This window comes from Ochotona curzoniae, unplaced genomic scaffold (genome assembly GCF_017591425.1).
Source record: "Ochotona curzoniae isolate NIBS_2020 unplaced genomic scaffold, NIBS_Ocur_1.0 scaffold_4701, whole genome shotgun sequence".
In the NCBI taxonomy this organism is placed as follows: domain Eukaryota; kingdom Metazoa; phylum Chordata; class Mammalia; order Lagomorpha; family Ochotonidae; genus Ochotona; species Ochotona curzoniae.
In genome coordinates, this window is record NW_024467122.1 from 67,530,291 (window position 1) to 67,557,833 (window position 27,543).

General features: G+C 43.6%; 2 protein-coding genes across 4 annotated transcripts in view; both read left to right on the forward strand.

The window, feature by feature from the left end:
* RAB8B (RAB8B, member RAS oncogene family) overlaps positions 1–9,984 on the forward strand; it is a 77,585-nt gene extending 67,601 nt beyond the window's left edge. The window contains exons 4-8 of the mRNA XM_040969584.1: positions 2,049–2,126; positions 3,725–3,814; positions 5,042–5,107; positions 6,366–6,416; positions 7,402–9,984. Of these exons, the coding sequence (XP_040825518.1) occupies positions 2,049–2,126; positions 3,725–3,814; positions 5,042–5,107; positions 6,366–6,416; positions 7,402–7,494 (378 nt within the window). The 3' untranslated portion in view covers positions 7,495–9,984. The remainder of the gene's footprint in view (positions 1–2,048; positions 2,127–3,724; positions 3,815–5,041; positions 5,108–6,365; positions 6,417–7,401) is intronic.
* Positions 9,985–23,115: 13,131 nt separating this feature from the next.
* Positions 23,116–27,543, forward strand: part of APH1B (aph-1 homolog B, gamma-secretase subunit) — a 34,864-nt gene continuing 30,436 nt past the window's right edge. For 2 of the 3 annotated variants that reach the window (XM_040969653.1, XM_040969654.1), the window contains exons 1-2: positions 23,116–23,239; positions 24,441–24,611. In XM_040969653.1, the coding sequence (XP_040825587.1) occupies positions 23,127–23,239; positions 24,441–24,611 (284 nt within the window). In that variant the 5' untranslated portion in view covers positions 23,116–23,126. The remainder of the gene's footprint in view (positions 23,240–24,440; positions 24,612–27,543) is intronic. The other variant, XM_040969655.1, reaches the window with a different exon arrangement.

Genomic DNA, 27,543 nt, shown 5'->3' on the forward strand with positions numbered 1-27,543 from the left:
GGCGCCGGTTCTAATCCCGGCAGCCCCACTTCCCTTCCAGCTCCCTGCCTGTGGCCCGGGAAAGCAGTCGAGGACGGCCCAAAGCTTTGGGACCCTGCACCCGAGTGGGAGACCCAGAAGAGGCTCCTGGCTTCGGACTGGCATAGCATTGGCCGTTGCGGCTCACTTGGGGAGTGAATCATCGGATGGAAGATCTTCCTCTCTGTCTCTCCTCTCTGTATATCCGCCTTTCCAATAAAAAATAATAAAAATAAATCTTTTAAAAAAAGTGTAGCATAATATGCAGAACATAACATTTATCATTGTAACCATTTTGAGGACACATTGTCCACTTTAATTTTTTTTCAAATAAAATAGTTTGCATTTTGACAATGATAAAAACTCCTTTACAGTGTATAGCTAAAGTGAAGCATTTGCATTTTGAGGCTAGGAGCAGGGAAAATAAAGGAAAATATTGTTTGTTCATTTAAGCATTGTTTTTTTCTGGTCACAAAAAGTACACAAGCAGATTGAAAAATGAAAATCCCGTAACGCTACCACCTCGAAAAAAATAACTTGGGTTGACATTTTGTTTCCTAGATTTTTTAATTCTGTGTGTGTTGTGATACATATATATATGCATATATGTAAATCACACACATATATATGTTCATATTTTATATTAATTACAACATTTTTAAAGCCAGAACCTGACAGACTTTGTCTACCATACTAAGGAATTTTAATTTAATTCTGAGCACAGTGGTTAGCGAGTAATGGGTTTTGAGCAAACAGTGAAGTGATCACTGGAACCGTATGGAAAGTGGATTAGAGGAGGTTAAGAATGAAGCAGGGAGACCAGTGAGATTGTGTGTGGTGTCAGGATTCTGGCAATATTGAGGTCATCGTGTATATAGGACGGGATTGATTGCCTGTGGAGGGGAAGGTGATTCCTTGAGCTGGCTGACTGGGATGTATTGCCCTGCACCAAAACGATAATACAAAGAGGATTAGAGGATTTGAGAGGGATGAAGTCAGTCTCCTGTTTTACTTAGTTGAATTTGCAGTGACTGCAGGGGACACCTAGCAGCCATTGGCCTGCCCTGTGCTCACAGGGGCTCCAAGCCCTTGCTGACCTCTCCAGCCCCTTCCTGTACACTTTCCCCATCAGATCTGGACACTCTGCCAACTACCTGTCACTCAGACCCACAAGCCCTGGGCCTGTCATCAGTGAGACATTCTTCACCTCCCTGCCATGTGCCAGGCTTGTGTGTTTCCCCATCTCCTCCTGTCCCAACCCCTTTGCCCAGTTTAGGTCCTCAGCCTTCCGGCCTTGGCCTTCCCTGACCACTGTAGCCTCAACCAGGTTAGGTTCTGTCCCTAGCCTAAGTGTTCAGAAATCTCCGTGCTTCTTCCTAGTGCTGATCAAGGTTGCAGTTACATTACTGTCCAGGAGAGGGAGAGACCTTGTCTGTCTTATTGTCAGCAGCACTTGGAATATTATCAGGGACACAGTAGGTGCTCACTAAACATTTGTTGAATGGCTGGGTACTTACTTCAGGGGATATAGATTTTGAAATAGTGTAGAAGACCTAGTTGAGATGTTTAGAAATTGTAAATTTTTGTCCTTGAAAAATGACAGTTTCTTTAATATAACAAATTCTGAGTTCTGTAACTTAGATAAAAAGTGACATTTTGTCAGCCTATGTGAAAAGAAATGATTTTACAGTGGTGTAGTCTCAGTTTCTACTTGGAATAAACAAGTGTGTAAGGGAACCAATTACTCTTCTCAATGTTATCTCTGTTTTTAACTCATTCTTTCCAGTCCCCTTGGTGTGTATCCAGGTGATTATTAACATATGAATTCAGATAGAAAGGATAAATTACCTTTACATTGTTCTCTAATTCATGTTTATTTTTATTTCTCTGTACTTTTCAAATTTATTGTGGACTCCTAAAAAGACAAAAAAATGGCAAACAAAAGGTTTCTTCTGGAAGGTAAGAAATGACATCATATACTGGGTATATGTAAGATACTAAATTGAGGTTTTTTTCCCCCTCTCTCACAGGGCATTATGTTGGTGTATGACATCACAAATGAAAAATCCTTTGACAATATTAAAAACTGGATCAGAAACATTGAAGAGGTATGTCCAGAGAAGATTGGTGGAAGGGTGTCTGCCAGTGCTTGTGTCCTGTGTCAGCTCCTGTGTCAGCTCAGGCAGCTGAGCTGCTAAGGAGCAGGGCATGAGCTGACCCAGCCTTCTCCCTGAGGAGCTCAGGAAAGGGGTGGACTCCTGGGACCACCACCTGCCTGCTCTGGGGAATGGACAGAGGAGCAATGTCACAGTGTTTTTTTGTTTTGTTTTGTTTAATATTTATTTATTTATTTATTATTGAAAAGTCAGATATACAGAGAGGAGGAGAGACAGAAAGATCTTCTGTCTACTGGTTCACTCCCCAAGTGGCTGCACTGACCTGAGCTAAGCCAATCCTAAGCCAGGAACCAGGAGCTTCCTCCATGTCTTCCATGTGGGTGCAGGGTCCCAAGGCTTTGGGCCGTCCTCAACTGCTTTCCCAGGCCACAAGCAGGGAGCTGGATAGGAAGCAGGGCAGCTGGGACATGAACCAGCGACTATATGGGATCCCAGCACATGCAAGGCAAGGACCTTAGCCACTGGACTACTATGCTGGGACTAGTGTCACAGTATTTTAAACCTAGGCCAGATCTAAGAGAGAATTAACCCAGGTCCCTGTTTTGTACAATGAGAGGTTGGAAACAGAAAGAAATGATTTGCTGTGTATGTTCATACAGCCTTTAGGCTAAGATGCCTATGTCCCATATTGATTTGATTGGCTCTGATGTCTGGCCCTGGCTTCCAATTCTGGCTTCCTGCCCTTGTGTCCCCAAGGAGACCACGGGTAATGCCATGTCCCTGCCACCCACATGGGCGGCCTGGATTTAGTTCTCAGTTCCAGGCACTGCCATGGCCCTGACCGTTGCAGGCATTTAGGAGATGAACTAGGGGCTGGGACTGGATGCCTCTGTTTCCCTCCCAGTCTCCTCTCTGCCTCTTGAAGTTAAATGAGAGGAAGAAAGAGAACAAACAAGCAAACACTGGGAGTAATATATTGGACTCTCAAACTCCTTCTATCTCGCCATGCAGTTTGACTAGTAAACTTAAATCTGTACTCCAGAAACTTTTTGCCCTTTTAGCACTTTTCTTTTTCTTAGACATTTGAAATTTGTTTCAATCCACACTAATTGGTATTAAGTTTTTGTTTTTGTTTTTATGTTTGACATTTTGGAATAGCTTTATACAAGTTTGTATCAACCCACAGGAATTTATTTATTTATTTTTAAGTAGTTTAGAATCCGGAATTGTTTCTGCATTGGGTCACTCAGTCCCAGGTTTTTTCCTCCCTTGACCCAAACAAATATTTGGAAATTCTACTCTGCGATAACAGTGTCTTAGTTCTATTTGTTCACATGCAAAAACAGACACAAGAATTGAGTGCAAGCCGTTGAGATGGCTTGCCGAGGCTCTGCGAAGGCTCTGAGGCCAGAGCTTTTCCTTCCTCCCATCCTCAGACTTTTTTGTGAATCAGGCCTTGTGTTCAAAGAAAGATTTTTTGTCTTGCTAAATTCGTGGATGTGTTTCTGGCAGGTTAGGATTTGTCTATTGAATGACTGTCTTTTTTTTTCCTCAGGCTGTTTTTATAGCATATTATTTTCTCCCTGCAGCATGCCTCTTCAGATGTTGAAAGAATGATCTTGGGTAACAAATGTGATATGAATGACAAAAGACAAGTGTCCAAAGAAAGAGGAGAGAAGGTAAATTTGAATTGAGTGGGTAAAGCTTGGAGTCTGCTCAACTAAGTGTTTATTTTCTTATATTATTTGGTTATTCATTTGAGGCTTTAAAGTATCTGTGTTTTAATTCTTTAACATTGAATGTCAGCAACAAAAGACGTGCAATCCAAACTTGAATGGTATGAATTAGTATTCCAGATCCAATACCATACTGTGTGCTCATGACTCATTCCTAAAGAATTTGCTGATGTTTTCTGCAAGATACAGACTGGTTCCTTCTAAGATTCCTTCAGCTTGGAGTTCAAGCTCTTACTGCCTGATCTGTTTGAAAGATGTCCAGTTTCTAAGTTAAAGCAGTTGGCTCTTTTTGAAAAGAGTAATAGCATATGTAAAGTTTCAGTGACAGTTGTTTTCCAGTTCACGTTTTTCCTGAGCATATTTTACTGAACAGTAGATTTTAGGCCATTATGGATTAACTCTTTGTAACTGCTCGAAGTCTGGATGTAACTTATAGTTCATTTAAAGGCATTTCTCTCATTTTTGTCTCTTATGATTGGGCTAATGTACATATTGACTTCCATGACATTTTCTAAATTGACTTTTAAGTCTTGGAGTTTGGTTTTAGGTTTTGTTTTGGTATTTTTTTTTAACAATACCTGCAAATTTTTCTTTTGAAACAGATTGTAGTAATTTTTCTCCTATGATTATTCACTCAATGTTGGTATTCTAAATGGGCTAGGAAACTCTTTGAAAAGGAGATGAATTCACAGCTTGTCTCAGCCAGTAGAAATCAAAGCAGTGACTATCTCAGTATTTAAGCTTTCATGGACCAATTCATTAAAACATGATTAAGGTCAGTACAGTAACTATTGGAGAACTAGACTTTTGGAGCAGATAGATGGAATAAGTGAATTCTAAGTTATTAATAGGGGTGGGAATCTAACAGTTTTTCTTGTACTAAAAGCACAAGAGAAAAAAACAGAAGTACTTAAAATTATGTTTTAGATGGAAAATGTGCCATTTTTTGGTAATGATTAGGTTACATAATGAAATTCTAGATAAAATAGAAGAAAGCAGAGCAATTTATTCCACAATACCTTACTTTTAAGACCTTGAAAAATCTTATATATATAAAAGATATATATATATACACACAAAAGATATATATATAGAGAGAGAGAGCGAGATAGAGAGAAAGTCTTTTCAAACAACTTTTACTAAATTTAAACATTTCTGTTTGCCTTTCAGTTAGCAATTGACTATGGGATTAAGTTCCTGGAGACAAGTGCAAAATCCAGCACCAATGTAGAAGAGGTAAGAAGGAAGTGCGTGGTGGCCCAGAGCCCCTGTTCCTGCAGCCCCAGGCCATGGTTGTTTCCGTCTGTCACTGCCTACTGCTGACCCTGCTTGTTTTGTGTGCTTTGATACTTCTGATTTTTGTGTTGAATTGTTCACACACAACCCCCACACGGATTGCTCAGATTGCTCAGTTATAATTCTCTGAACAGAAGATGGCAGTTCCGTTTAAATTCCGTTTTGCCTTTTGCTGGGGAAGCTGGAACAGGAGCAGACCAAGCAGTCTCTGCTCCTATTTGTCGTGGTTTGTACCACCCTGTCGTAACCTGCAGCAGAACTGTTCCCTTCCTGTTTCTACTCTCTCAAGAGAGAACTGAATTGTCAGCTTCTTGCACAGATTTTTTTAAGTGAACACACTGCAAGTAGATTGCACACAGAGCATTGTTGGACCACAGTGGTATTTAGTAGGAATTAAGTGTTCATCAGAAGGCAGGTTTAATAAATTCTTACTAAATTAGCTGTTAAAAAAAACCAAGTGATCTAAAATCATCCAAGAATATTTGACAGTTACTACATTTAAAAAATGTTTTTAAACTGATCATAAAAATAATACACATAATATGTGTTGATACTGATATTTCACTTGACACTTATAGTGTCTTCAACATCTGATTTTTTATGCCATTCCTGTTTCTCAATAATACGTTGGCTAAAAGCTGAGACTTCCATGGCTTAATTAGCCAGTAGACACTGCTGAGAACTTTCTCCTTTTTTAAATAACACTTCATTTCTGGGTTGCTCGTGGGTGTTGGGAAACAGGAAGCCTCCACTGATCGGTTTATACAAGCAAAGAGGAGCCAAAAAGGCTTGGTACAGAGTTTATGGAAATCAGTCTGGAGAACATTCCCTCTACTTCCTGTAAAGGATTTCCCTCGGAGGGCAGCCTCTGTGGTCAGCTGGACTGGTGGGGGGAGGGAAGCGCCATGGCCCTGGGAGGGAGAGCTGCCTCTGCAGGGGTAGCCCAGTGCCCTGGAGTGAAGGAACAAGTTTAGGATTTACACTGTGGCTTAAAGAGAGCCTGGAAGGTGTAGACCTGGGAGTTGCCTGCGCTGCATAACGTAGCCAGCCACTATTAGAGATAATAGTGATGGTTGTAGTTATGTTCCTCTCTCAATTAAAAATTCTGAAGTAGTATATTTATAATGAAATAAAGAGAAATGTTTGTACTTTAAAATGTTACTAATATGTAATAATGAAATTTTTGTTTTACCTCTAGGCATTTTTTACGCTTGCACGAGATATAATGACAAAACTCAACAGAAAAATGGTTTGTATCACTTATAATTTTTCTTTCTGTTGTTCTGTTTTCTATGCTATTATTTATTTATTTACTTTTAAAGATTTATTTATTTTTGTTGGGTAGGCAGATTTACAGAGAGAAGGAGAGAGAGACAAATCTTCCATTCACTTGTTCAGTCCTGAAATGACTGCAACAGCCAGAGCTGAAGTCAGGAAGCCAGGAGCCTCTTCTGGGTCTCCCACACGGGTGCAGGGTCCCAAGGCCCTGGGCTGTCCTCCACTGATTTCCCAGGCCACACGCAGGGAGCTGGAATGGAAGTGAAGCAGCTGAGACTTTAACTGGTTTCCATATGGAATCTGGTGCTACAAGGTGGAGGATTAGTTAGTTGAGTTATTGTGCTGAGCCCCTTATTTAACATTTCATCAAAAGGATAGGCCTGATAGTCAGGAAGCCAGGAGCCTCTTCTGGGTCTCCCACATAGGTGTAGGAACCCAAGGCCTTGAGCCATCGGCTGTTCTTCAAGACCATAAGCAGGTAGCTTATGAACTCACATCCGTATAGAATGCCAGTGTCACAAACGTAGAAGCTTAGTCTACTATGCCACAGCACAGGGCTCCCATTAATTGTAATTTCTCTCAACTGGAACTAGAAAATTTCCTAATATATTATCAGCATAAAAAGTGCTGTCATAAGAGCAGTGTTCTTATTTTAGTCCACAATTTGACCCAGAAGAGGGTCCTGGCTTCTGGTTCCTGGCTTCAGATCTGCTCAGCTGAGGCAGTTGTGACCATCTAACAAGTGAACCAACAGATGGAAGATCTTTCTCTCTGTCTCTCCTTCTCTCTGTAAGTCTGCCTTTCCAGTAAAAATAAATAAATATAGTTTTAAAAAAGAGCGTGCATACTTACCATGGTATCTTTTTCTATTTTTATTTAGGGGGGAGGAATTACCATGAAACTTTCATTTCCCTGCTAATTTAATTATCCTCTGATTTTTTTTTTTTTTTTTTAAGAATGACAGCAATTCATCAGGGACAGGTGGACCAGTGAAAATCACAGAAAACCGGTCAAAGAAGAGCAGTTTCTTCCGTTGTTCACTGCTTTGATGGACTCTGGCTGAGAGACTGCAGCACCGCCAGAGGGAGGGCCCTTCCCTGCTTCTCTGAAAGCACAGGTCACCCAGCCTCTAAACCCCACGGCCCGGCTGCTGCGGAGAGCACTGCCCAACTCCGACCTCTGCACACGGAAAGCCAAGCGGATCGCAGCCTGCGGCCTCGCGCCCCAACAGGCTCGTTTCCTTTCAGACCTGGAAGCAATGACGTGGAGACACAAGCAGGACCTAACTTGTTTTCCCTTTGTTTTCCTGCCTGTTGCAGAAGCTGCTATCTTTTCTTTTTCACTTTGCACACAGTGTTACTCTCTCCCTACCACAGCACAATCTGAGACTCATCTTGGCACCCTTTTGGGTCATGAAGTAGCTGAGTAGCTGGATTTGTATTTTTTTAAAAAAAAAGACAGGACATTGAAAGCAGAGGCTAAGGTACTAACGTGAAGGGACTTGTGGTCTGGGTTCTAAGGCCAAATGTTACTACATTGGTACCATTTGTTTAAGGGTGTTGATTTGTGATTTTTCTCCAGACTCATTAAGTCATGCTAAATATTTTAGTTTCAAAAGTTGTGAAAATGCCCAGCTCTTCATCAGAGTCCACCGTGTCATCACCTCTTGAGGTGATCAGGAGCTTTGTCTTGTTCCCAACTTTCTCGGAGAGTCCAGAAAGCTCCAGGAGCCAGGTTTCAGATTGATTACCTCTGCCTATTCTGTGGAAATCACATTTGGAAATCACTGTAATCTCACTTTTCTCTTAGAATCTGTATTTGCTCTTCTTTTCTATGTTTGAGATAACGGCAATTCCTTGGTCATCTAAACCTAAACAGATTCTTAACCTTGCTGTATTTTCCCTTGTGAATTTCTTGAGACACCCCATCTCGGATTTCATTTCAGCATCTAGCTGTAATTGTGTCATGTGAGGACTTGTAATGTTTTTTTCTTGGCTTTATCCCTTAGCTAGCTATTGAAATTGAGATACCCAGTTCCCATCCTAATCCCTGTCCACGAGAGTTAACAAACGTCAAACTGGGATTTTAGTTTGCGGAAATCTTACTCTCTCCCACATGAAGATGAACTTGTTTATATAAACTTAATAGAGATAATTCTTGGTAATGATAAAAATAATTATTTGGGTTTTTCTATTTCTTTTTAATTTTTATTTTTGGTTGTGCGGGGTAGGAGGTTTTAATAAAAACAATTAGATCTAGCACAGGTTGTAGGACAGCTCTTGCCTTTTCATTAGAGTTAAATGAGGTCAAGGTTTCAGTTTTGAAACAGTCATTGTTACCTGTGCAGAACACAGTCCCATCTGTTTAGGCTGATTGTTATAGAAACTGGTCTAGTCATTTGGGCCAAAGCCAACCAAAAGCTTAGTTGCCTTTCTTACCAAACATTGGTACTGGTATGCCTTTCATAGATGAAAGCATCACATTATTTGGTATTTAGTGTATGTGCCAAATTCATATCACTGCTGTTATTTTTAGCCTTTGGTGTCATAGGGGATCATTAGAAGAGGGTTAGGGAATTAGGGAAATGAGGACTGTTAATAAAAATGTTTCCTGTGTATGCCTACAAAAGTTACTCTCACGATTAGTGTAAAAGTGGGAGATGCGAATGGATTGGATTAGTTGTTACCAGAGAGGATTCTGCTTCAAAATAGGATATGCTATTAGAATGCTTACCACTGGTCAACCTTTGGTACTTCTTTGAAAACTTGAGTGGCTACAAATGGTATTCCAGAGCTATCCTTGTGGATATACTATACTACTGTTAAGAAATCTCAGCTTCCTTGGTTTGTTTTGCTTTTTGTTAACTGAAAGTTCAAAATCACCCGTTGCTGTCCCAATATAATGAGTAATTCCTTGACTAAAATTGACTGTATGTCTGCCACTTTCAAATCAGATACCTTTTTGAAAAGAAAATAATTTCTTAGAACATCTTGTATCTACTAATTTTCTGGGGAAAAAAAAAAGTTCCAAGCAGGTAAGCTTTCTAGATGGTAGCAAAATACTTTCTGAAAGGGGAGTGCTATGACACCATGTATGAATGTAATTCTCTTAGTAATTTACCTCTTGACTATTTGGTGTCTTAACACTTTGGTTTCTATCTCAGGGGTTGTCTGCAAACCAAATCTGATACGTTCTGTGGTCAGCTTTTGTTTTTGTTTTTGTTTTGTGTTTTTCTTTTTAACAGGATACTTTGCTTTTGTTCTATTTCTTCTCTCTTCCTTTGTCCTATGTGGGTTAATGACTAGTCTCCATGAACTTCCCTTTGCAAGAGCCTGAAAAGTTGGCTGAGTCTGAAAGTGCTCTTTGAAGTAGCAGCGAATCGGGACTGTATGCTCTGTTATATAGAAATAAATTGTCCTTGCTATTTTCTTACATTTTAGCTTTGCTAAATTGTACATAATTTGAGCTGAGCCCATAAGAAATTCCCTTTCTGCATGGTAAAATGACCCAATAAATATTCCACTTTGCTTAATAATGTACATATGGTGCATTATTTTTTCTATTTGTAGCTGAATTTAGTGACAGATAATTGTTCCCTGCTGAAACTGATGAAATCTGGGTTTTCTGTGAAGATTTGTGTGGTCTCACGGATAAGGGGCATGCAGACTTTTGTAGCAGAAGACTGGTTCAGCGGCTGCACTTGAACAGCAGTGTGCTGGTGGGTAACGCTGAGTGGACCTGACCTTTTCTAGGAGAGTCTAAGGGGATCAGGCAGTGACAATGTGCTGTAACTAAGTAGCATGTGAAGCAGTGGATTGTAAAAATGTTTCACTGGGAACTTCTTTTAGCTATATTTTATTTCAGACAGATGATGATGAATAATCTACCTGGGCATCCATTAGTAGATGCCCCAAGGTTTCTTACTCTTACATGAACATTTTGTGCAGTCTTTGTTATAATTTTTTACAAGACTATGCTCTTTACTTTGAAGGACTATTTTTTAATTATACCTCATTTAGCTAACTAGTATTCTAATATCTGGTAGAAAAACAGTGAACCAGCCTTTAAGCATCTAACAAAACTTTAGACTATATCCATTTTGTTTTGAACTGAAGGTATCTTTGAAAAAGGTAGGCAATATCTTAATTTAGAATAGAACATACATGTCATATCCAATATAATAAAAAAGTATTATCTTCCTGTTGACATTAATAAATTTAGCTGTGCAATATAGTTGAGATTCCATTTTACAGATTCTGAATGCTAAGGATTCTGTGTTAAGGCCTATAAAGGTTTTCCTGTGATCTGTAAGTAATACATGTAAGCAGATATTTTCAAGTTCATAACTGGTTCTTTGATGCATTTAGATTCTTACTCTTAGAAGATGAGCTTTGAAGCTTAAATTTGTAGCGCCACATTTCATTATGTTGGTTTCCTTATCTCATATTTTAAACATTTCATTTCTGTAACCAGGATTTTTAGAATTTTTTTTTTCTTTAAACAGAAAAGACAATTCCTTTTTCCTTCTTGTTACATCAAAGGGAGGAGATTGAAGGGAATGTCTGAAAATGAAATTCTTTGGCATAGAGGGACAGGATATGCTAATATAGGATAAAATTCTAGTAAAAATTTACAGTGGAATGAGTGTCCTTTTTTTAGACTAATAAAATTAGTGTTGTGTACACTCTGAAAAACATTTAAATGAAATGTATAGAGGTGAAAATTAGCAAGCAGTTATTTTCAAGATATTTTCAGGTTTTAATCCATTTCTTGAAATGTGTGTGCCATATACAATTGTATTGCTTGTTGCCGAGAACTAATAGAACTCCTTATTTCATTTTCCTAACTGTTTTTTTTTAAATGTGAATTATTATAGTTTATTTCTCTGGCCTTACTGATGGGTTCTATTTTGTTTGTTTGCAGTTCCTTTAATGCAAAATACCCAAAACTGTTTGAACTAAATCATGTCCTGAGTGGGAAATATCTAGTTTTCCCATAAAATTATCCTGCTGTATGTGTTAAAGCATATTTTATTTTTGCTCCAATGGCTTAATGTGAAAAGCTCCTGCAGATATAGTAGACCTGTCATGTGGTTAATCTTGTTTAAGCCAATTCATTAACTGTGTACTGATACTGATACTGTTTTTTTTAATGGATTTTATTCCAGGTGAGTTTTTTTTACAATAATGTTCATCTAAAATAAAAACTACATAATGAAAATACGCATGACTCTGAAATTGATTATTTTTTAAAATTTTCTGAAAATTTGCTACGTTTTGTACCATGGTAGACTTGAGATATGTTGGTGCTTAATATCTGACCTAGTGTTGCTTAAAGACTGAGAATCAAGGCCGGATCGTTTGCTCATATTTGGTTCAGGATACATTGAAATACAGGTTCTAATTAATCATCTTCACTATCTAGTCCTTGCAAATGGAGTTCCAATGTTTTGCTTTTACTTGGAAGTAACAGTTTGATGACCCCACCCTTGCTCAAGTCTCACTGCTCAGGCATCTTCTCTCAGGAGTCTTTCAGTTGTTTCAGACCTTCAAGATCAAATTCTTCACTGCTTCCTTTGACCTCCTTCCCATCTCTTAGGGAATGACAGCTGTCCCAAACCATGTATGCCTTCTCTCCTTCATCTCCAATCTCCCTTAATCGCTACCTGCTTCCTCCCTGTGCCAGAGGCATTCCTCCCACCCCATCATGCTTTTCAAGGTACTCACCACTCTTTCTCTTCCTATCCCTTAAAATGTCTATCCTATCCCTCTCGCCTCAGCATCATTGCACCCAGAACCTCCTCTTTGCTGTGTCCACTTCCTTTCCCTGTTCCTTGTGTTCCAGCTGGGCTTTAAGGGTGATTACCCACAGTTACCATCTTGACTCTCATTTCCCATTTATCCATAGCCATCCCCAGTTTGGCGTCCATCCTCAGCACTTCACTGTCCATGTGCTTGCAGTGGCTTGGGTGCAAGAGTAGCAGGCAGTTCTCAGCCCTGAGCTTGACTCACTTCTTGTGCCATTCAGCTAGTATGTCGCTCCCTCCTTCCCTTCACTTCCTTGAAAGTATTTTGCTAATCCCCAGTTTCACAGAGTAATGTCTCCCTTCCCATGGTTCTTTGAGTACTCATGGTTAATGTCGTCAGTCTGGGTAATACATCTCAGAAGAGACCTGGCACTTGTGATTTACTTGAAATTGTTACTATAAAAGCCCGTGGGTTCTTTCCTCAGCTTAGTATAGAAATAAAAAGCCGGGAATCTGTTGCAGACGGAAGAGTTTATTTGCAAAGGGACCAGGTGAGCAGGGAAGGGAGGGGGAAGGGAAAAGCACCTCCTGAGAGAAAGCCAAGGGGTGGGGTGCTTCTTGAAAGGGGGAGGGAGAGACACCAAAGGTTTGAGGAAGGGTTTGGGGGTTTTAAGCATTCTCTGACCCCTCCTTGTTGGGTGGGAACTTACAGGTAAGATGTTCCCCATTGGTGGTTTCTTAACCAGTTAGGAAATGGGTGGGTAATGCTGGTGCCGCCCACCTGAAGGTGTGGCCAAGACCTCAGCAGGCCTGGATGGTCTCAAAGTGACAGAAGGGACTTTGCAGGAGTAATCAGGTAAGAGAAAGTGAGGGAGAGTGAGATGGGGATCCAGGTGCTCCATTGTCCTTGGTCACAGGGAGGGATTTTCCTTTGAAGCCTACACAGAGAACCAGCCTGCCCCATCCTAAAGATTTTTTTTAAGATTTATTTTTCTTTTTATTGGAAAGGTGGATATACAGAGAGGGGAGACAGAGAGGAAGATCTTCCGCCTGATGATTCACTCTCCATGTGGCCGCAACTGCTGGAACTGAGCCAATCCGAAGCCAGGAGCCTCTTCAGGTCTCCCACGCGGGCGCAGAGTCCCAAAGCTCTGGGCCGTCCTTGACTGCCTTCCCAGGCCACAGGCAGGGATCATGGCGCCTGCCAGGCGAGGACCTTAACCACTACACCATTGCGCTGGGCCCAAGATTGTAAAGCCTGATAGGATTCATGTCAATCTCATTTAGACCTCCAGAGAATCAAGCTAGTGGAAATTTGGTCCAGCAGCAGTGAGAACCTGCCACAGCTTTCAAAGATGCGTCTCCAGACTCACGCTGTTTCCAGACAGCCAGACTTCAAAGCTGACCTGCCTGCTGGAAGCCTGCCCTTGGATGGATCCACTGCAGGTACATCAAACAACACTTGGGACTCACACTCAGTTCCCGTGGCCCCCTCCCCAGCCGCTCTCGGCAGTAGCTGCTGAGCCCAGGAGGGGAGATGTGTGCTTTCTGCTATTCTCTCCATCTTAAAGAGTACCATCATCCGTCTGCATCCCCTTCAATTACCCTCCAAGCCTTAGAGGGCCTGCCTCTGTAATCATTCTCATCTGTCCCCTTGCCTCTTATGACTGCCACTGTCCTCCTCATCTTTTGCTTAGATAATTGCAACTTCTAATTAATCTCCAACCTTATTTTTCTCCAATTCAGCTAGCTTTACCAGTACTGATCAGTTTTCTGTTTGGTGTTTAAAGATTATTTACAGGCCTGGTGCAATGGCTCACTGGCTAAATCCTCACCTTGCATGCACCAGGATCCCATATGAGTGCCAGCTAGTGTCCCAGCTGCTCCACTTCCCATCTAGCTCAATGACTGTGTCCTAGGAAACAATACGGAATTGCCCAAGATCTTGGGACCCTGCAATCACATGGGAGACTCAGAAGAAGCTTCTGATTCCTGGCTTTAGATCAGCTCAGCTCTGCCCATTGTGGCCAGTTGGGGAGTGAGCTAGCAGACAGAGATCTTTCTTTCTGAATCTCCTCTCTGTAACTCTGCTTTCCCAATAAAAACAGATAAATCTCTTCAAAAAAAAAAAAAAAGATTTGGGCCCGGCGGCGTGGCCTAGCAGCTAAAGTCCTTGCCTTGAATGCACCAGGATCCCATATGGGCACCAGTTCTAATCCAGCTCCCTCCTTGTGGCCTGGGAAAGCAGTCAAGGATGGCCCAATGCTTACTTGTTTGAAAGGCAGAGTAAGAGAGAGAGAGAGAGGAGAGTCACAATCCACTGGCTCACTCCCCCAGAAGGCCACAAACACCAGGCCAGGCAGGCTGAAGCCAGCAGTCAGGAGCTTTCTTAAGGTCTGCCTTGTGGGAGCAGGGCTCCAAGCACTAGAGCCATCTTCTGCTGCTTTCCCAGGCCATTAGTAGGGAATTGGAGCGGCAGAATACCATGACAGGCAGTGGCTAAGCCTGCAATTCCATGACGCAGATGCCTTGTTTTTTGTTTTTTGCAAGTCAGGACTTCCTTCCTCTGGTTCACTCCTCAGTTGCCTGGGACAGCTAGGGCTGGGTCAAGCAAAACCCTTGAGCTAGAACTCTCTAGATATCCCAGTGTGGGTGGCAGGAAGCCAAATGCGTGGGCCATTAGCCGATGCCTCCCAGGTATGTGTTAGCTGGAAGCTGGAACAAGAAACCAACCTGAAACTCAGCCCAGGCACTTAAAAAGGGATTGTGTCCTTCTGTAGCAGATCTTAACAGCCAAGCCAAACACCTGCCCTGCCTGACGCGCTGACAGATTGCTAAAGCTGGACGTTAGTCTTGCCCCTGCCAGATGCACTGCTTCAGTACTGCTTGGTAATCTTGGAATAACATCCACATTCTTGCCTGACAGACACAGACCTGTATCATTCTCACACCTTTGTCTCCATTTATAAATCTTGTCGCTTCTTTGCTTTGATCCTCCCTGAAGTTGCAGTTCCCTAAACACAGAATCCTCCTTGATTTCTTTGCTTACCTGCTCCCTCTGCTGATTCTGCCCCTTTACATGGTTGACTTTTTACCTTTGGGAAGATCTCAGCTACAATCTGTCTCTAGCAAGGTGCCCAGTTCTCTGTGTACCCAAGTGTCACTCATGCTGATTCAAATGGCTTTCCTTCCCTACTAGACAGACTAAACACCCCAAGAGTGGGAGCTTTGTCTTCAGTTTTCATATCCACATGGCAGGGAACTGGCACATAGCTGGTGTTTAATAAATATGGACAGACCAATGAGCCTCAGAAGTCATCAAAATTAGTGTGCTGCTGCAGGAAATTTCATTCCCCATTTACCTTTTTTAAAAAATTATTTTATTTTGATAATCTTTGCATAGTTGATTAGGGCACAAAGGGTCAGGGACTACAGGAAAGTGGATAAGACCATTGTTTCTACATTCTCTCTCTCTTTTTTTTCTGTATCTGGCCCCCATATACTCTTTAAGAAAGAGTTTAAATAAATCTGTAAATGTCTCAGGTGCTCATTATCTGGTCCTTACCTTACATTATGTTAATTTTCATTAAATAAATGACAGTGAATAATATATGTGTATATGTACCTTTTAATTATTTTGTTGTATATGTACCTTTTTTTGTATATGTACCTTTTTAAAAACATTTTTTTAAATTGCAACGTCAGATATAAATACAGAAGAGAAGAGACAGAGAGGAAGATCTTCGTCTGATGATTCATTCTCCAGCAATGGCTGGAGCTGCACTGATCTGAAGCCAGGAACTTCCTCCAGGTCTCCTATGTGGGTGCAGGGTCCCAAGGCTTTGGTCTGTCCTCGACTGCCTTCCCAGGCCACAAGCAGGGAGCTGGATGAGAAGCGGGGCTGCCAGAATTAGAATTGGCACTCATATGAGATCCAGGTGCATGCAAGGCAAGAACTTTAGCCACTAGGCTACTATACTAGGCCCAAACTCACTTATTACAGGCTGATTCTGGTACTAACTAAAGGGACATTCACTTCCATTGTCTAGCCTTTTTTGTGCAAACTATTTACTATTGGTGTCCTGGTACAGGCCCTGTTCTTTCCTTCCTTCCTCCCTCCCTCCCTCCAAGCTTCCATCCAAGACCTATATATTTTTACTGGAAATGCAAACCTACAGAGTGAAGGAGACTTTATCCACGGTTCACTCCCCAAATGGCTGCAATGGCTAGAGTTGGGTCGATCCAAAGCCTGGAGCCATGAACCAGGAGCTTCTTCCGGGTCTCCCACAGGGGTGGAGGATACCAAGGCTTTGGGCCATACTGCTTCACTGCTTTCCCAGGCTGTAAGCAGGGAGTGGGATTGGAAGTGTAGTAGGTGGGACTCAAACTGGCACCCATTTGGGATGTTGTCATTTGCAGGTAGAAGATTAGCTGATTGAGTCATTGTGCTGCGTCGTCCCCCCCCCCCCACTTTCTTAAGCTATTCTACCTGCTACCAAGGCTTCCTGTGTAGGTAGATTCTCAATAGTAAATCTTTCCTGATCTCATATATTGACTGTGTGAACACCTCCATGTGGATGGAGTGCTCTAAGCATCTAAATCACAGGGCATCGCAGTGGGTATCCATTACCAAGGCTACTTTCCCATATTTTCTCCTCCTCTTGTCTCCATAGCAACCATGTAAGCTGGAGATCTCCAAGTCATCTTCCCACTGTCTCCTTGTAGCTTATCAAATACTAGGTTCAGTTTGTACAATTCCTAAATCTCTCTAAATTCCTAAATGTGTCTGCTTCTCTCTAGATGCTATTCCCCATACTCAAGCCATCACCATCCCTGTGTACACTATACCAAGGACCTCCTATCTGGAATCTGTTGTTCGTACCTTTACCTTTACACGTCACCCTCCCTCTTCTCCCCGCTCCTATCCCCATTAAGCCTCATGATTTTCCGCAAACTCTTAAGACCTGTAAAACTGTTTATAAAGCTCTTGCTGACTTGACCCTGCTGGGTTCTCCTGAGTCTGTCTGTCTGTCTCTCTCTGAAATGCCCTGCTTCCTCTCCAGGATTTTCTGCTTGTCCTTCCATCTCCTCCCTCCTTGGGCTTTGCTAACTTCTTTGCTAACTTCTAAGCTGAGACCTGAAGAATGAGTAGGGCCTGGGGGGGAAGGGGAGGGTGTGTGTGTGTGTGTGTGTGTGTTTTCCAGTTTAAGAGGGCCTGTCTTCTTAAGTGCAGCCTCGTACATTTAGATTGAATGTCCTCCCTCCTTCCTGTATATTCTTAGAGCTCCATTTGCTTGTCTAGATTATGCACTAAATGGTAAGCCCTGTGTCTCATTACTTTGTTTCCACTGACAAGCTTTTTGCCTGATGCTTAGTACATGGTCAATATGTATTTTGAATGAATGACTGAATGATTGAATCTATCCATCTATCTATCTATCAGTACTACTAGAACACAAACACAACTCAGGTGCACTCATTAGTGTAGAGCAGTTTGGAGGTGTTCTCAGCAGTCTGTAGGCACAGCCAGATGGAGTGCCTGCCACATTTCTTCCAGTCACTGTGTAGGAATTTAACTCCCAATATCATTTAGTACCTTGCTGTTTTCAAGCTTTATGAGAAAACTCATATTAAGTTCATGCAAACATGGGAAGTCAATAACATAAAATATAGCCTCAAATCCCTGATTTGTAAACAGGATTGTTGAAATCAGTGCCAAAGTAACAACAATGCGTTATAAATGTAAAACAGCTTTAGAACCTGATGCAGTAGCCTAGTGGTTTGAGTCCTCGCCTTGCACACGATGGTTCATGCTAGGACTGCATATGGGTTCTGGTTCTAATCCTGGCACCCTTGCTTCCCATCCAGCTCCCTGCTTATGGCCTGGGAAAGCAGTCAAGGATGACCCAAAGCCTTGGGACCCTGTGCCTATGTGGGAGACCCAGAAGAGTTTCCTGGCTCCTGGCTTCAGATCAGCTCAGCTCTGGCTGTTGTGGTCACTTAGGGAGTGAATCATCACATGGATGAGCTTCCTCTCTGTCTCTCCTCCTCTCTGTATATCTGACTTTCCAATAAAAATATGATAAATCTTTTATTTTATTTTTATTGGAAAGGCAGATATACAGAGAGAAGAGACAGAGAGGAAGATCTTCTGTCTGATGATTCACTCCCCAAGTGAGCACAACGGCTGGAGCTGCGCCAATCCGAAGCCAGAATCCAGGAACTTCTTCTGGGTCTCCCACACAGGTGCAGGGTCCCATAGCTTTGGGCCGTCCTGGGCTGCTTTCCCAGGCCACAGGCAGGGAGCTGGATGGGAAGTGGAGCTGCCAGGATTAGAACTGGCGCCCATATGGGATCCTGGGCGCGTGCAAGGTGAGTACTTTTAACCACTAGGCTATCGCACTGGGCCCGATTTACTACGTTTTCATTGCCTTCCATTTTTCAACCAGATGTGGGGAATAAAACTATCCTGAAATACAATTAAGAAATCTGGAATGTATTGAAGCTAAGTTAAGGATGTTGTTATAATTTTATTATGTATTCATTTCCTTGTCTACTTTACTATTATTATTATTATTATTCATTTCTTTGACTAGTGTTTCAAGCAGTTTTAAGCAAGACACATAGATCTTGGTTTAAACTGGGGCTAATTGAATCATTAGAATAAGGGTAAAAGACTAAATCCTATTATGAAGTCATAGCAGTAATTATAATTTATAAGTAAAGCCCAGAAGAATAATTGCTATAATTGAATATTAAATTGAGCTCCAAGCTTCCTGAGAATGAAGGTGAAGCCAGGGCATGACCTCGGCCAGCACTGCGACACAGCAGGTAACACTGCCGCCTGTAGCACTTGGCATCCTGCGTGACTGCAGGTTACCAGCTGCTCCACTTTTGTTCCAGCTCCCTGCTAATGTTGCTAGGATAGGGAAGATGTGGATGAAGCTCTTGGTTTCAGCCTGGCCCAACCCAGGCTGCCGTATCTCTTTGGGGAGTGAATCAGCAAATGGAAGCTCTCTCTGGAAGTCTGCTTTTCAAATAAACATGTATGTTTGCACATATATATTTCAGATGTGAGGCAGACAGTTGGGGTAAGAAAGCTAGTTAGTTGAACGAAGCAGTACACCAGCAGGTTGGCTGGATGACTCAGCAAGGAGCCAAGTTCCAGTCTGCATTCAGATTGGCTTTGGTATGAGTGCAGGGTCTACTTACTTAGTGCTAATGTTTCTCTTCTCCTTCCCTCCTCTTCTGGAATATTTCTGGACATAGAGCTTTTAGGACTTGCAATTCATGAAATTTTTCTGAAAGCTTGGTCATATAGTGTTATCAGACCAAACAGCCCCCATAGTACCCATTCAGAAAGATTCTTCGGGGATGTCCCTAGAAGTGGGGTTGGGTCCCCTCTACATGGCTATTGAGTATGGATAGGATTTTGGATATAGAAATGCCAGGCTGCTTCTGAAGCATGCTTCTAAGTTGCTACGTCCCTATTCACATGAGCTTCTTGTCATGAACTTTTCCTGCAGCCCCCGCACACATGAGCTAATGTGTGCTTTTCCTAGCTAAGAGACATACATACATGCAGTGACATTTATCTGAAGGTCCATTTTCAGAGGTGAACTGAAAAAAACATCCTGAGTCAGGGGCCAACTTTTTGTCTACCAGTGTTTTTCTAACTACAAAGTGGGTTTCCAAGTGCATTATTTATGCTAGACATTAAAGAATGAATAGGAGCAATTAACACTGCGCAGCACTTCTGTGTTCCAGGCACGCGCCTCCCCAAGTAACCCACAAGGTGCAGTCGTTTATTTATCTGAAAGACAACAGCCAGGTAGGAGCCAGGCTTAAGACAACAAGCCAGGAACTGCACTCTCATCTCCTGCACAGGAGCCCAGGTACTTGGGTCATCATCTGCTGTCTTCCCAGGACTCTGGATCACAAGTGCAGCAGCTGGGACTCAGATCAGGTACTCCAGATATGGGATGCTGGTGGTTAGAAGCAACAACTTAGCACTGAACATGCTGTTACAACATCAGTTCCAGTGTGCTGCTCCTGCTGCTGGTGGTGGTGGTGTTACTGCATGCACAAAATATGGAAACAAATGTATCTTAGATGCAAACGATCAGGAATGTTTTAATTTTTAAGCCTCTCAGAAATTATTAAATAGGAAATAGCAGATGTTGAATGTACCACTTTGAAGATGATTTCATTTTTTGTACAGATTATTTAGCAAGCTCTTGCAGCTCTCCAGAATTTGCCTTTTAGCAAGGAAGACAGGTCAGTGGGTTCAATGGATGAGGGTCAGAAGCCAGGGCAGGGAGATGGTGCTGTTGTTATAGGGTGAATGGCAAAAACAAAGTTTTTGGAGGCTTGTGGGGGTGGGATTAAAGCCAGCTGGGCAATACAACCCTGAAAAGCACATTGTCCTCCACATATTCTATCATGGTACCATTTCTATGTTATTGCTTGGTCCCTGTCCTCCCAGCTTTATACACGATAGAACATGAAGATCCTGCAGTTACACAAATGAAGAAACATGTGCTTTAAAAAAGTCTTCTTGGGAGGCACTGTTGTGGCTAAGCAAGTTAGGCTGCCATTTGCAAGGTCAGTATCCTAAATGGGAGTGCCAGTTCAAGTACTGGCTTTCTATTTTTCATTTTTTTTTTAAGTTTTTACTTATCTGAAAGGCAATTATAGTGAAAGATATGGAGACATATATAGAAAGAGATCATCCATCAATTGGGTCACTCCTCAAATATCCACAATGTCTGGGGCTGGGCCAGGCTGAAGCCAGGAGCGAGGAGCTTCTTTTGAGTCCCATATGGCCATCCTCTGCTGCCTTTCCAGGCACCAGGTACATTAGCAGAGTGCTAGATCTGAAGTGGGTCTGGACTCTGGGGCCTATATGGGAGTCTAGTATTGCAGGTAGCTAGTTAATCCTGTATGCCACAAGGCCAGCCCCCTAACTTTCCACTTCTAATCCCTCTTGCTACTAATGTACCTGGGAAAGCAACAGAGGATGGCCTTGGGCCTGGCCCGACCCCAGCCATTGGAGCCATTTAGGAAGTGCTAGGGATGGAAAATACCTGTCAGTCTTTCAAATGAAAAAATACATAAATATTATAAAATACATGATAGTGTTCCACTTAAAATGAATCATGCCTCTGTCTTGCAATATTTTTTTTGAAGTTAAATAACACACCACTGGATATGATAGTCTCCATTATACAGTTACTGTACATCCCCTTAAATGAAAAGCCACAAAATAAAATCAACAACAGGAAGAAAAAAAAATTAACAATGCCATGAAGTTAAATAACAAGCTACTGAATGACTAATGTGTCACTGAAGAAATGAAAATCAAGAACCTTCTTGAAGAAAATGATACCACTGTATGATCTATGAGTCAGTGAAAAATTTAATGAGAAAAAAGTGTTTTGAAGAGATGAAACTAAAAGCAAAAACATAAAAATCCATGAGATATAGTTTCTACTGATCTTTGTTGGTGAGATGTGTCTCCTGCGGGCAACACACAGATGGGTTTTTTAAAAATTCAGTCTACTAATCTGTGATGTTTGATGAGTTTAAGCCATTTACATTCAGGGCTAATACAAATGGGTGGTAATTTGGTTCTGTCATTTTAGCAATGAGTTCTTCATTGATTTAGTCTTCTGTTGTTGTTTTATGGAGATGTTCTTCAGATTTGCGTTTGGCTTTAGTGGGCACTATTCCTTTTCTCTGCAAGAGAACATCTTTAAGTATCCTTTGTAGGGCAGATTGGGAAGAGGCATATTCTTTTAAATTTTCTTTACTGTGGAAGATTTTTATTTCATTTTCAAAGACAAAGGAAAGATTTGCTGGGCATGCTATCCTGGGTCGACAATTTTTTTCCTTTAGAATCTGGAATATGTGTTCCATTTTCTTCTGACTTGTAGTTTTCTTTGAAAGGTCAGCTGTGAATTTAATTTGCATTCCTTTATATTCCTTTATATGTCAATTGATTTTTTCCCCCAGGTTTCCTGCACGGGTGTAGTGTCAAGGCTTTGGGCCATGCTCTGCTGCTTTCCCAGGTCACAAGCAGTGAGCTGGAAAGGAAAGGGAGCAGCTGGGACACCAACAGGGGATTCCGGCTCATGCAAGACGAGGATTTAGCCACTGAACCATGGAGCAAGGCCATATTTATATGCTTATTGACCTGGAATGTTGTCTGGTTGGTGGCATTTGGAGCTACTTGATAAGTGGTGTTCTTCCCCTCTCAACACTAAGACCCTACCCATGCTGGAAGTGATGAGTTGGCTCCGCCTTCGCCCACGCCTAGCTGAGCCCCGCCCCACCCAGCCCAAGCCCCGCCCTGCCAGAGCCACGCCCTCAGCACGAGCCCCGCCCCGCCCGAGCCCCGCCCCACCCAGCCCAAGCCCCGCCTAGCCCGAGCCCCGCCTAGCTGAGCCCCGCATCCGCCCCACGCCTAGCTAGAGTGCCGCCTCAGCGCCTGCCCCGCCCCGCCCCCAGCTCGGCGCCCGCCCCACTCCGCCCCACGCCTGGCTCAAGTTCCGCCTCCGCGGCTGTCCCGCCCCGGCCCCAGCTCGGTGCCCCGCCCCACGCCTAGCTGAGCCCCGCCTCCGCATCCGCCCGCCCCACGCCTAGGCCGAGCCCCGCCTCCGCGCCTGCCCCGCCCCAAGCCTAGCTGGAGCCCTGCCTCGCCCTCAGCACGAGCTCCGCCCCGCCCTCAGCACGAGCTCCGCCCCGCCCTCAGCACGAGCCCCGCCCCGCCGCACGCCCAGCACGAGCCCCGCCCTCAACTCGGCGCTCCCTGGCCACGCGCCGCTCGGGGCCGGCCGTTCGCTCCTCGGGGCCGGCTGTTCGCGCTCCCGGCCGGCGTCCAGCCCCTGGCTTTTGACGTCCCCTCAGGGCTCGGCGGCGGCTTTTGCTGTCGCCATGACGGCGGCCGTGTTTTTCGGCTGCTCCTTCATTGCCTTTGGGCCTGCGCTCGCCCTCTACGTCTTCACCATCGCCACCGACCCTTTACGCGTCATTTTCCTCATCGCCGGGTGAGGCGGTTGCGCTGGGAAACGGGACGCCGGAGCCCTTCCCCCGCCCGCGGCCCCGCGCGTCTCCCCGCCTCGGGCTCGACCTTGCGGCGTTGGGGAAGGCGGAGACCCCGTCCGCCAGGGCTCTTCGCGGTTCTGCAGGGGTCTGTGGGGTTAAGGTCCCAGCGGCGGGCTCTGAGGAAGGAGCTGGGGTCATGGGCTCCCCACACCCAGGGGCCCGAGGGTGGGCTTCCGTCGGCCGTGGAGACGCTGAGCTGAGGGGCGGGAAGGGGGAATGATGAATCAGTTCACGTGTGGGTCCCGAGGCGTCGTTTCCCTCAGCTCCTCACGTCTGCTGGGACTGCCGAGGGTTGAGGGCCGTGAGCGTGGTGGAGGGCGGTGAGGGGCCGCTCTGCTGGCCGCCCCAGCCCCGCTAATCCCAGCGTCCGGGCGGGCGTCCTGAGGGTGCAGATGCCGAAAACTCCTGTCGTGTGCCGCCCTCTCCTAGGAGCTCGGGGGACGCCGGCTGTGGTGGCGAATGGGTCCTAATCCCAGTGTCCACCTGTCCACCCTCGCTCGCTGGGGCACGCGAGTCCCACTTGGCCCCCGGCTAGGCAGGGATGCTTCCTGTGTTGGCTTCACGTGTGCCGTTCTAAGCTGTAGGGATTTCAGCTGCAGGCTAGTATGACTGCTCTAAGTTAGACTCCATATGGGGTCATATCAGCACCCAGGTCTTGGAAAACAGACCACAAATTTTCAGTTTTTTTTTTTTAATTAGTAACTGTTATTAGACATGTAGACTTTGTTTTACGGGGAAAAAAACAAACCGCTTATCCTCGATACTGACCCCGCAATCCACTCTTACTGGTAGATTTCAAAAAGAGGGACATCAGAGAAGTCACAGTAGCCACGATTTTTCTTGGGCACACAAGTGGGCGAAGCGTTTGTGATGAAGATTAGCAAATAGGCACGATTCCAGCTAGGCTGTCTGGTAGCCGCACTTGGAAAATTGGGGCCACTGGAAAAACTAACCCGCCTTGGGGAGTACATTTGGTGTCTCCGGGGAAGAGCGTGTTGATTGGGAATAATTGATCTGGAGCTGCACTTTATGAGATCTTTGTGTTTTCTGTCAAAAAAAAAAATCAGGAAATGTGTTCCTTCTGAAGGTGAGGTTTCAGTTTTAAATCATTCTAAATGCTGCCCGTAACACTTTAATTTTCAGAGCCTTCTTCTGGCTGGTGTCGCTGTTGCTTTCGTCCCTGATTTGGTTCATGGCCAGACTGATCAGTGACAGCAGAGATGGACCAAAGCAGACATACCTGCTCATCTTCGGAGTGTTGCTTTCGGTCCTCATCCAGGAGGTGTTCCGGTTTGCCTATTACAGGCTTATAAAGTGAGTTGGAAGTTTGTCCTACCCTTCTTTCACAGTTAAGTTGGAGCCATTATTTGGTGATTTGACGTTAGTAAGGATCCATGGCTTGCTACCTAGATTCAAGCGAAGGGATTGATGTTTTTTCAGTCTAAAAATTTTGAGTTTTTCTTTGTTTTTTTTTTTTTTTTCAATCTTGTAGACCTCTTACTGTCTCTCCTTTATCTCCTTCCCTCTCTTCCTCATACTTTGCAGTCACTGGGGATACATCAGTGATTAAAAAGATAACTCCTGACTTCATGGGGCTGTTATTGTGAGAGGGGACAGGCAATAAGTTAATAAACAGGGAGATACATTGTGTCTATATGTTGGGGAGTGTTTGGCAGAATGGCTTAAGTTGTTACTTGAGAAGCCACATCAAGTGTTGGAGTACCTGGTTCAAGTCCTGACTGCTCTCCTTTTAACGGCATTTCCTGCTAATGTGCATCCTGGGATGCAGCGAGTAATGGCCTAACTGGGTTCTTGATGGGGAACCCAGATGGAGTTCCAGGCTGGCCTTGCCCTGACTTTCAAAAGTATTTGGGGAATAAACCTTTAAAAATCTCTTTTTTCAAGCAAAATGAAAAAAAAAAAACTTTAAAATATTTCAAGAATTTTATCTTAGAAGATAAAGATTTTATTTTATCTCAGAAGATAAGAAATGTTATGGAGGCAAAAATAAGCTGGGAATTTAGTCATTAAAACAAAAACCACAAAAAAGATGGATTCTAGCTTGGACTTTTTTAGAATTTAATTTGACAGGCAGAGGAAGAAAGTCCTAGCCACTGCCACCACCTGCCTGGCTGCCACTGCTGCCCCAGCGCCTGCAGTGACCGTGACGGAGTGAAGCTGGGAACTGGACAGGTTATCAGGGTCATGCACAGGGATGACAGGAGCCTGTTATTGTAGCCATGGTTGCTTCCACCCGGGTCCAGTATTAGAAGGAAGCTAGAGTGGGGAGCCAGAACCAGGCACCAAACTGGGGTACCCTGGTATAGGATTGTGGGCTTCTCAGTTGTCTACTCCTCAGCTTAGAATTATCATTTCTTTTCTTTGCCATCACCTCATTAATTCTTACTAATTATCTGCCGTTATTTGGACTGCTTTAGGGGAAAACAGGTTCGTTTTGAGATATTTCCTGTAATTTCAAATCAATAATAGAAAAACGCATTTAAAAAACAGGGGAAAAAAAAAAAGCTTGGGGCTTGAATTCCCTTTCTGGGCCAGAAAGTAGGTCATCTTAGGGACCCATGAGGCCTCAATGTGAAAACACTGGTTTGAAACAGCTTGAACTTGAAACCATCTTTTCTCTTTAGGCCATCATGAGGTTGGCTTTGGTTTCCTCATAGGACCAGGTAGGGCGATAATGCCATCCTTTTTGTTATTTCTGCAAATGAAGTAATTGAGATTTGCCATAAATTGTGAAGCTATAACCAAAACAGAACCCGAACAGCAGCTCTTTATTTAAATGTATAGTTCACTTTATTCATTTGAAAGGCTAATAATGACAGAAATCTTCCATCCTCTGATTCTGTCTGCCAAATGCCTGCAACAGCTGAGGTTGGGTCAAGCCAAAGTCAGGAGCCCAAGATTCAATCCTAGGTTTCCCATGTGGATAGTAGAAACCCAAGTGCTTAAGCCATCCCCTGCTTCCTCCCAGGGTGAGCATTAGCAGGAAGCTGGAACCAGAAGCAGGGCTGGGACTTGAACCCAGACATGGGATGTAGGCATCTCAAGCAGTGTCTGTCTAGATTGCTCTGCCAAATCCCCACCTCACTGTGACATCATTTTTAAAAAGTTTTATTTATTTTTATTGGAAAGGCAGATATACAGAGAGATACAGACAGAAACATTTTCCTTCCGCTGGTTCACTCCCTAAATGGCCACAGTGGTTGGAGCTGAGCCAACCCAAAGCCAGAAGCCAGGAGGTTTTTCCGGGTCTCCCATGCAGGTGCTGGGTCCCAAGGCTTTGAGCTGTCCTTGACTGCTTTCCCAGGCCACAGGCAGGGAACTGGATGGGAGTGGAGCAGCTGGGATATGAACCCGTGCCCGTATGGGATCTCGGGAGTACAAGGTGAGGAATTAGCTACTAGGCTACCGTGCCAAGCCCAACAACATTTTTAAAGGGCTTCTGTTATTTTGTGTTGCCAATGTGCTCTAACTGCATTTTTCATTTTTGCTTTTAATAACATACTAATTTTTCTTTTTTTCTTTTTTTTTAAGGTTTATTTGTTTTTATTGCAAGGTCAGATTTTTATAGAGAGAAGGAAAGATAGATCTTCTTTCACTGATTCACTCCCTAAGTGGCTGCAATGGCCGGAGCTGAACCGATCTGAAGCCAGGAGCTTCTTCTGGGTCTACTATACAGGTGCAAGGTCTCAAGGCTTTGGGTCATCCTCAACTGCTTTCCCAGGGCATAGGCACGGAGCTGGAGGGAAGTGGAGCAGCCAGGGTTAGAACTGATGCCCATATGGGATCCTGGCACATGCTGGGTGAGGACTTCAGCCACTAGCCACTGCACCAGGCTCTGAAATAATTCCGTTTTATAATGAAACATTTTAAAATTACAAATTGAAAACTATGAAGCCATTGCTTAGCTGCAAAATTCGTATCCTAGGGGTGGCGTTGTGGGGTAGTGAATAAAGTTGCTGCCTATGACACCAGCACCAGCTGGATTTGAGGCCCAGCTGCCCCATTTCTGATCCAGCTTCCTATTAATGTGCCTAGGAAATCGGTGAAGGATGGCCCAAATGACTGGGTCCCTGCACCCACATGGGAGACCCAGGGGAAGCTCCTGGCATGGGATCTGCCCTGCTCTCTGACTGTTGTAGTCACAGAGTGAACCAGCAGATGGAAGCTCTCTCTGTAAACTCAAATTTGCAATAAACAAATCATTGAAATAACACCAACATTTGTA